Raw genomic sequence first — 10,470 nt, forward strand, 5'->3', positions numbered from 1 at the left:
TTACGAATCTGCTGTTTTCTCTGCAATCTGCATTATATTCTGTTTGCTATTGTAACACCTACCTTATTTTGCGTTAGAGAGCTATTGGAACAAAGGTCTGCTTGGGATTTCAATAGCAATTGCAGTATGTTTCATGACATTCAAAACATTTGAAATGACTGCCACAATTCAGGGATTGATTGTCGAAATTTTAAATTAAAAGGAGGATTGCAAATGGTGGAATAATTTTAGGAGAAGTATAATTTACTCAAAATATCACACATTTATACTATTATACAGTACAATTAGTATTTTATTATGCTAGAGAGCTACAAACTGCCCATGTAAAGACTTCCTGAGATGGAATTGAAATTTTGAAAAGCAACTTACTGACCATCTTCAATCAGCTGGAACTGTATGTTCTAAAAACAATAAACTGTAGGATGAACCTATTATCAGAGTCAATCTCAAGTCAAGCTTCACCTACTTACTGGTCATAGGCCCAATCAAACTGGGTAATACTAGAATATATAAACAGATAGAGAGGCATGATATCTAAACAGATTACTAACAGAAGCAAATAATGTATGTATTCATATTCCTACTATATATATTCATGTCCACCCTTTTTTGGCCAATCCAACTCCCAAGCATATGTAATAGGTTTTGAAGAGATTCACATTGACTTACCCTCCTTGATCTAGACAATACCCAAGCATTTATCACTAAAATACAACTCAACTTTTGGCAAGTGAAAATCTTACTTGGGGAGTGGATCAGACCACCTTCTCTTTACCTCTGATTTCGATCGAACCTCCTTGAGTTTCCCATCTACTCCATAATCTCTCTCCATAACAAGATTTATTCCTTCATCTGAGTACCACCCAACTCCTATACAAAGGATGCCATCCCTTTTTACGTCAACATAGCACGTGACACCGCCTGGAAGCCAAAGCATGGTCACATCCTGCATGTCTAGCATCTCTTCCTCTCCAAAGTAGACCGGATTTTCTGGCAAGTCCCTCCTCTTTAAAATTTCAGTACAGAGGTAGACATAGGGGGTGCCATTACTTTCTTCCTTGACCATCTCCTCACCAAATACCGGAGTAGCACTAACCTCAAACACCTTCCAGGAACCAGTCAACTCTGACGGTTGGGTACGCCTCCGCTGAGAAAATGGCTTCAAATCAAACTCCAGATCACTGTTTTAAAATTTGTTATTGTTATGAGAAAATCAGAAGGTAGAAAATGTATATTGCAAGTAAAACTCTAAACGCCAAACCCAGAGAAATTAGGAAAACTAGCACCTGGACAAAATAATGGCTTTCTTGGCTAATTTTCGAAAGAATATGACAGTATGGCAGCGCTGAAAGCGCATGAATCTGGGACTTGTAAAAGTTGCCATTTTCTTTGAGGCAATACTGACAACATATAGATGAAGCATGTATGGCAAGATAACATTGCTGTGAGCTCAAACAAATTGACAAAGGCATTTAAAGCCATTGTTAAAAATTATTCAACTCAGTACGATTCCCAAGAAGGCCCGTCGGTCAAAAATTTTGTATTAGAATCATCCATTTAGGGTTATTAAATTTTTGCACATAAGACATTGATTAGAATCACCAGGTACCAGGTAATCCAATGATGTACGATAGAATTCACTCTAAAGCAGTATTCCATAAAGAGGAGATGTTAGGTGACTAAGAACACAAAAATTATAGAGGATGAAAAAAGTTCTCCTAAATTTCCTTAAAAAGCAAACATTTTACTTCTTATGCTTGTCATTCTCATCCTCATATCATGACAATATCCCTGACACTAGGGTTCCCAAGAAGACCATTTGAAATGCGAAAAGTAACGTAAAAAATAAATTCAAGTAAAGCATCCTTATATTTCCTTATAAACAAAGAAAGCAAAATACCTTGACCACCACCTATGTAAAGGTGAACATCCATAAAATTTATCTTCCAGGCTTCATTCTTTCCCCATTATCCGTAGTTGTTGAAATCATATCAAAATTTTAACAAATAGAGAAATTTGCATATCTTCCATCAAATTGCAACAATATTGGTCAAAGTCAATGGAGCAGCCATCAAGAGATTTCAAATGGTTTAAGTTTCCATCTCTACTTGTAAACTAGTACATAATGGAGATGGGTATCTGTTGATTTAATATATTAAATAACCATACAATTTGCATATTATAAATATTTCTAGTTGAACCATGAGACTTTTTTTATTTGTATTCTTCTTCAACTATATGTAATATTCTCAACTGCACATGGTGTTAAGCAATTAAAGATTTTAGCAGCAGAAAAAGTTGTTGCTTTCTGATAGTTGGATGATGGAAAATATACTAGAACAACAAGCATTGCAAACTGTAAAAAATGAAGCATAAGGATACCTTTGGTCAGGAAGACTTGCAGGACTGACCCACTCTTCTTCATATACGGCTACTCTCATTATCCGTATGTCCGAACCACCATCATTGAATTCTATAGTATGGATGATCCGGAGTCTTTTGTGGCAACCTTTTACCAAACACTAAGCAAGGAAAATCAAGAAACTCAATTTACATGAAATAGAAACTGAATAATTTATTTCTTCATATTCCTCCAGTTTCCAAATGATTCATTACATAATAAAATAGTTGGAAGAAATGGAATAATTAGATGATAAGTATGTTAGGAACCATATTAATATTTTATTGGAGTATCTTCGCAGTATTTGGAAGCAAAAAAGCAATAAATAATTTATGAAATAAAGAGACAACTAATGTACCAACTAACTTAAAGGTGTTTAATGCACCATAAAAGTAACAATATGAAAGTCAAATCTTAAGATAAGGAGAAAATGCTTTTTTAAAAAAACAAAAATAAATAATCAAAAATCAAAAAAGGCGAAAGGTAGCAATGTCAAGCTTGAATAATGAAATTGATGCATTACAACCAGAGAAGTCTTTAGACATTAATTAATGGTGGTAATGTCAAGGAGACAGAAGCATCAACCAATCAACAAAATGATATGGTTTGGGTTTTCATAGTGACAATCATCTAGCTAGGAGAGATAATAAAAGGTCACCATGGGCAGCAACATGGTTACTGGTAGTGGCAGTAACATTATCAGTAGCTGGTGCTTGTTGGGGCAAAGGCAAGGCGGGTTTGGCGGAAGCAGAAAGTAATGTAGGCATGAAGTAGGATCCACTCATGGGTTATAAAGTAAGATATCAGATTGATTTACAGGCTGAAGAGAATGGGCTAGGTAAGTGGTATGGTACTTACTAAACAAAACAAATGGGAAATTACACTTTACCCACTTGTGATATGAGATAAGTTCGACTAGTAACCTGGATTTTAAAAATTGACACTTTTCGAATCCTCCTTTACGTCAAACATAGGTGCACTTGCTAAGAATGTACGAAGTTGAAAATGATCAGTAACTGTCATGCTAAACTCACTTGTTCAAACTTGAAAGTTGGAGAAACGTAATACTTGGAATCATCAACTTCACTGATTGGAATATCAATGGGACCCCTAGAATAAGATCCATCCTGCAGATCAACCAATTAGATTATCATCTGCTTTTGCATTATTTAGACAAATGCTGCAATAATTTCTGAACGTCCAGTAGCCTAAACTATTAGTAACACCATCATTATAACTTTCTCCTAGTTCTGAATTACTCATTTAGTCATCAAAAGGGTGTATAGGGGTAATCCTTACCTCAAAGAAGACAAGACCAGGTTCATTTCCCATGACATCTTCTTCCATTACATCACTTGTTTTAAAGTCAAAAGACTCGAATTTGGGCAAAATATGACTTGGTACACTTTCATCAGCCGTAACCTTTGTGGGTAAAGATGCATCTTTAACTTCATGCTCTTCCTTACTTCTATTACTGTCCCCTATATTCGGTAGTATTTCACCATAAGGATTCAAAGTCACCCAATTTATCTTCCTCTGGATTTGAGATGTCTGCCCTCCAGAAGGGGATGGCACAGCCTCAATGCGGGAAAGAGTATAGCAATCATATAAACTTTCATTCCTGCTTCCAATATCAATTGGCTCCATTTCTCCAGTGATTGGTGAAAATACCGCTCCCACCCCCTTCCATATCCCACTCACACTACTAGCAAATGTATTCCATGCTGGTTTTATCACAGGCTCCTGAAAGAAGGAACCACCCTTCTCATTAGGTTATACACTCCAAAACACCAAAGAAGTAGTTAGTCAACATTAGACGTACAGAATCACGTACTGAATATAAGATTTATAGTACGACCGGAAATAAAAATAAAAAAAAAATAAAAAAGCACTATAACTTCAAGTAATCCCGAATAATCAACTACTAATCACCTAATTTGAACTCTCCAAACATTAGACACTTCTGAATTTATTCTAGTTAATTTACTGCGTATCAGGGACTATGTTCTCATAATTTATCCCAATTTATTAATATCAAAATCCAAAAAATACATTCAAAACTGTAGTTTCCTCTTTCTTTTCCTCAGCTCTTTTTATAAGTAATTGAAATATCATTAAAAGCACAACCAAAGAACACAGTAAATATACAAGAGAAACGTCTATCTAGACAAGAAAAAAGAAAAAGAAAATCATCAAAAGAGCAACAACACAGCGCTCCAAGTATAAAGAGAAAAATAACAGGACTTAAGCTCCTTCAAAGTCCTAAGGGTCCTCGAAATTTCGATCGTTTCTTTCCCTCCAAAAACACCACAAAATACAAGAGGGTACCATCTTTCACACTGCAGTCCGGAGCTTCCCCAGTCTACCAGCAAGGAAACAAATCAATCGCCCTGCTAGGCATAATCCAGGACAGCCCAAAATGACTGAAAAAGGCATTTCTTAAGACGCGGGCAACCTCAAGAAGAAGATGGTTCATATTGCACCTAATGTTCAAAAACTACAAAGCACCTAAATTCACCAAAACATTCCATAAAAACCAAAGATTGATGACAGCACTACCAACTGCCCAAACCCCAATTCCCAAATAAAAACATTCCACAACCCCATAACTCCAAATTCAAGAAAAACGAGAGCACCTGAGTTTGAAGCACGGTCTCAGCCTCCATTAGCATAGCACCAGAGACGATGACTCTACCGCCACCAGGCTTAGTTCTCTTCTTCCGGACCACATTCCTCCCACTTGGCCTTCTTCTACCGGCTCTCTCTTTGTCCTTATGAGCGAGCTCGTTGTCCACGCTCCACACATTGTCCTTCTTGCCCTTCACAACCCTCGGGCTCTGCTTGGGACCAGAGGCTCTGTTGTCGTGGCGGAGGTGGGGTTTGCGGGCCTGGGTGATTATCAGGCTTCTGGGGCTTCTTGGGTTTGGGAGATTGCGGGTAAACAGGATTTTGGTTGATGAAATGGTGTGCTGGAACGCTAGGTGGTGGTGGTGGGGGTGGCGGGTGGTGGCGGTTAACGTTTTGGAGAGGTGGAGGTTTGGTGATTGCATTGAGACTTGTGGGGAGAGCGAGAGAAATGTTTTAAGCCAATATAACTTTTGAAAAATGTTTAGTTTCAATGTTCAGTCTTTCTTCTTTATCTCCATACAAAAAATAGTTTTTTTTTTTTTTTTAATCCATACAAAAAAATAAAAATAGTTAATTCATCGTCGAGGCTCCGTTTGTATGCGGCCTTTTGGGCGTAAATTTTTTTAGAGTTTTGTATATTTGAAAATGATGGTCAATAAAAATTATTTTTTATTTAATTAAAAAAGTATATTTAATTTTTAAAAATAATTTATTAATTTTAAATTTGTAAATTATTTTTTAAATTTAAATTTCTCATTCTAACACACGCGTTTGTGGAAACTCGCCACCCCCTGCCATTGGAGTTTGTTAGTAGCCCAAATCTATCACCAAAAGTCCCCAAATTTCGAGATTCTGTCGAAATTCGGCAACTATGCCATATTTCTATACTAACCAAAATTCGGACAGTGTGCCAAATTCCAGCGATCCTAACCGGAATTCGGTGGCATTGGCAAGATTCCGACCAATGTTGCTAGAATTTGGCCACTATGCCAGATTCCAGCCAATATCGCTGGATTTTGGCCACCATCGTCGGAATCTCGTCCTTGGTCATTTTTGTCGTTAGTGATTTTTTCATACAAACTAAACATCGAAAAATATTTTTAGAGAAATTATTTCAATAAAATATTTTTCGACGAAAAATATTTTACGTCAAAACAAACGAAGCATGAATATGCACAGATTTTCAATGATAGATTTATAAAAGAGACGGATAACAATTGGATAAAAAATAATGTGTATCATCATCTCTTATAACTTTTACATAGCACCATATGAGTAAATAAATTTAAGAGAAAATTATATTTATTTTCCATCACTACCATAGTATTTGTAATTTTTTTCAATGTTTTAATTTTGAGAAACAATAATTATATCAGAATATATATGATAATTCTAACTGATCCTTAAATTTTTTTTAACAAAAAAAAAATTAATTCAAGAATTAGTGGCAACTGACCCGTTATCATTATGGGATGATTTTTGTTTTTGTCAAATAATCGAAAGAATGAGATACAGATCTCTGTCCCTAAAGGATAGCTCAATCAGCTGGGGACCACGCTTCATGAAGTAGAGGTCATTAGTTCGAATTCCCCCTCCCCTTGTGTAGACATGTAAAAAAAAAAATACAGATCTCGTTAATGAAAAGTGTTAAGCACATTTCAAAAAGAGTATTCTTTAACTCTTACGAAAATTTTTTGGACCACATTAAAATATAAATAAGCAATTCAAAACATAAAACATTCTAAATTATTTTTCTATTTATGTCTCTTTAAAAAAAAAATATCTAAAAAATATTAACAGACGATGAGACGAAGTCGTGTAAGAACTTTTTGGGTCAAGAAAAAGGTGTTCTGGGTTTGGCACATTTCATGTAACAGTTAGCAAAAAATTTCTTCATTTTTGCTAAAAAAAAAAAAAAAAAGTCACTTTTTTTCTTTCTTACTACTCAATTTTTCAAGAGCATTTACATCTCATTCTTTATTGAAGCTATCAATTTTCACTATTCAATTCAAATATTATTTCCCAATCAACTCTTTATTCTTTATTTTCTTATTTATTCAGAGAAAGGAGAATGATAGATCTTTTCTTCTTCTTCTTCTTCTTTTTTTCATTTTTTCTTTTTTTTTTAACATTCAGTGAGTGTATAGTTCTCACCAAATTTGGTGAACACTATAGCAACTCACCAAATTTTTTGTTAAAGTAGCTAGCTGGACATAGGTGAGGTGATTTTTCATCCAAATTTGCATTCTGAATAACTGAAATAAGCTTTGACTAGCCGGGTGTAAATGCTCTAAAACATCTATTGTTGAGATTTGTGTATAAATCTAAAATAGAATAAAAGCGAAAGCAATAAAAAAAGAAAAAAAAAAAAAAAAAAAAAAAAAAAAAGAATTTACATGGTTCGGTCTATAATCTACGTCCACAGGGTAAAGCTCAAAGGGTTACATTGTATTCGATAACTTAATTGTTTACAATACATATGTCCCTATCCATAGTTGAATAAGTCGATCTATACAAGTAAACATAAATCAACTTATTCTAGGAAACACAAATCGACCTAGACTATAAAATATAAATCAATAATATTATATTCAAAATATATTTTATCATCTCTTCAAACTCAAGTTGAAAGATTCTAAAAGCTTAATTCTAACCTTTATAATGGCAATCAAAGCATAGCAAACCAGACCTTATCTTTCCCAACTCGTACGTATTTGAGAACTTTATTTCAAACCTTCTCCTTGAGTATGATGCTTATTAATACCTATAGTTCTTCAATTATACATACAAATGAAGCTCCTTTTTTTTTCAAATTAGGTTAGAAAATTTTCTTTTAGTTGCACGTAATGGCTCGTTTGGGTATGCGATTTTTTAAAAAATTGTGAATATTGAAAGAATTTATTTTTTGAAATTATGTTGTGATGGTTTAGAAAATCTGAAACAAAATAAAATATGCCACATGGTGATACCTAATTGGAAATGGGTCAGCCCGAAGAGGTAGTCTTAACCAAATTCATTGGCTCTGTTGAAGTTGTGGCCCAAAACTAATGCTTGTTGAAGTCAATTTGGCAGGCCTGCTGTTCGACTCTCACCCCTTCCTCAGCCTGGCCTGCATCAAACAACCGAGCCACAGATTTGGAACAGATTTATATGGGCAAGCATCATTGCCGAACTCATGCATGTGTAGAGTGGATAAGGATTTACCATAATTATTTGTCTAATTATTTGTTCTAATTACTAGTAATTTAGACAAATAATATAAGAGATTTTATATGAGATTTACCTGTTCGGATAAGTGGCTGAATAGTCCAAAATTTATTTGAAAAATATTTTGTTTCATTATCTTGTACATCTTTTATAGGGGGAAAAAGCAGTTATAATTAGTGGTTATTAACTCTAACCGCTAACTGTAGCCGCCTTAGGCGGTTATTCTATTTTTATAATCGCAATCGTATTGTCTTAGGCGGTTAGCGGTTATTTATAGCTATAGTCACACCAAATAATCGCTTTTAAATTTAGGCATTTTGGGCTTATTTTTGTGTGTGAGACCTTCATTATACCTCTTTTTTTTTACTTATTTTATATGTTTTTTTAACATTTTGATTTATTTATTTTTGGCCGAGTGTATGGTGTCATTTAAAATCCCATATGAAACGACGTCGTTTTGTATATATATATATATGGTAGGCGGTTAGCGATTACTAACCATCTCTGTCTACCCTTAAAATCGCTAACCATCACGTCCTATATAGTGAGCAATTTTTTCCAACCGCCTACAAAAGCAATTAGGCAGTTGGACAATTAGTGGTTATTAACCGCCCATCTTTTTGTTAAATTTTAAAGTGTATTTTCTAGAATCCACAGTTATTAATTTTCTTATTTTGAGTGATGTAGTGAGGAATTAATGTAATTTTAAATGTGGAGGGACTCACTTGCACATGATGGATGACACATGTCATTCTCTCCTTCTTAACCTTTCCACCCTACCATCTTCTACCTTGGTCATCTAACCATCACTACCCTCATTCAACCCATTTCATCTTTCAATACAATCTTATACCTTCCCAAGGAACTTTATTATCATTTCATGTACAAATTCGTTGTTCTTCCTTGGTCACATGAAAAGTCATGCTTATCTTCTTAAGTTAAGTGTAAGAATACTCTAGAACCCTTCCCTAACCCTTATATATACCCTAGGCATGCTTCCAAGTCTCTCATTCCATCATATCCCACCAAAACCTTCTTCTATCTTGTGCAAGTGTTGTCCAACCCAAGTTTTTTTCTATTGCTGTATTATTTCATAAATAAGAAGTACATTTTCCATTTAATTTTGATCTTTCTTCTACTTTTGGTTGTGAGTCCTTGGGCTAGTGTAACTTTGTTGCACTACTTGAGAATCGGTTGTTCCTAATATTTGGACACCGTATTTCTCTACATGGTATCAGAGCTTCAAGGGTGGTGGTGATTCATCCTTGGTGAAGAAGATCAATTGGTGGTGTGGAAATGGATTCGGGTGGACGATTTAACAATTTTGGGGTTGAGGTGCTCAACCATTCAAACTACAAGATATGGAGATCATGCATGGAGTCTTATCTTGTTGGAGAAGACTTATGGGAGGTTGTTGGTGGTGGTGATGTGAATCCTCCGGAAGATGCTCCAGAGAACGTTGATAACTTGAAGAAATGGCGGATAGCGAATGCAAAGGCGGAATCTATCTTGAAGAGATCTATTTCCCATGGGCTATTTGAGCATATCATTAGGTGTAAGTCGGCCGGAGATATTTGGACTACCCTTGATGGGTTGTTCAATAAAAAGGATGTGGCTCGATTGCAACTAATGGAGAACGAGTTGGCAAATACAACTCAAGGTGATCTCTCTATTTCTCAGTTTTTCTTGAAGATTAAAAATCTTTGTTCAGAGATTTCAGCCCTTGATCCAGAAGAACCTATATCGGAGGCACGAATGAAGCGTCATATTATTCGTGGTTTAAAAAGGGAATATATTCCCTATGTTACGTCTATTCAAGGATGGGCTATTCAACCCACCTTGGTAGAGTTTGAAAGTCTTCTCACATCACAAGAATCATTGGCTCGACAAATGGCGGGATGCTCCATTTCGGGAAGTGAAGGAGATGCGCTCTTTTCCAATAAAAAGAAAAATTTCAGCAAAAGTAAAAACGATGGTTCTAGCAAGCATGAAGATGGTGGAGAATCGTTCGAGAAGCGAGATGTAAATAAAAAAGGTGTCAAGTGTTATCGATGTGGTAAACTTGGACACATAAAGAAGAATTGCCGCGTGAAACTCAAAGGAGGATATGTAGCCAAGAAGGACGGTGAACCTGAACATGAAGAAGAGTGGGGAAAGTGCTTTATGGCAGGAACCACTACGATTGATGCCTTGTCATCAATCGATTATAAAAATGATTGGGTCATTGATTCAGG

General features: G+C 35.3%; 1 protein-coding gene across 1 annotated transcript; it reads right to left on the reverse strand.

Moving 5' to 3' along the window:
- Positions 1-549: 549 nt before the first annotated feature.
- LOC133880438 (uncharacterized) lies at positions 550-5,471 on the reverse strand. Its single transcript, XM_062319386.1, has 5 exons — positions 5,038-5,471; positions 3,701-4,144; positions 3,436-3,528; positions 2,383-2,522; positions 550-1,181 (listed from the first exon to the last, which is right to left on the reverse strand). The coding sequence occupies exons 1-5, from the start codon at positions 5,449-5,451 to the stop codon at positions 740-742; spliced, it is 1,533 nt and encodes a 510-aa protein (XP_062175370.1). The 5' UTR covers positions 5,452-5,471; the 3' UTR covers positions 550-739.
- Between the last annotated feature and the right edge of the window lie 4,999 nt (positions 5,472-10,470).

This window comes from Alnus glutinosa, chromosome 10 (genome assembly GCF_958979055.1).
Source record: "Alnus glutinosa chromosome 10, dhAlnGlut1.1, whole genome shotgun sequence".
NCBI classification, from domain to species: domain Eukaryota; kingdom Viridiplantae; phylum Streptophyta; class Magnoliopsida; order Fagales; family Betulaceae; genus Alnus; species Alnus glutinosa.

Excerpts from the sequence above, each read along its gene's own strand:
- LOC133880438 (XM_062319386.1), bottom strand. The coding sequence starts at position 5,451 with ATGCAATCACCAAACCTCCACCTCTCCAAAACGTTAACCGCCACCACC. Across the intron at positions 3,529-3,700 it reads CTGGTCTTGTCTTCTTTGAG|GATGGATCTTATTCTAGGGG; the intron begins GTAAGGATTACC and ends GTTGATCTGCAG. Across the intron at positions 2,523-3,435 it reads CAACTTTCAAGTTTGAACAA|TGTTTGGTAAAAGGTTGCCA; the intron begins GTGAGTTTAGCA and ends TTCCTTGCTTAG.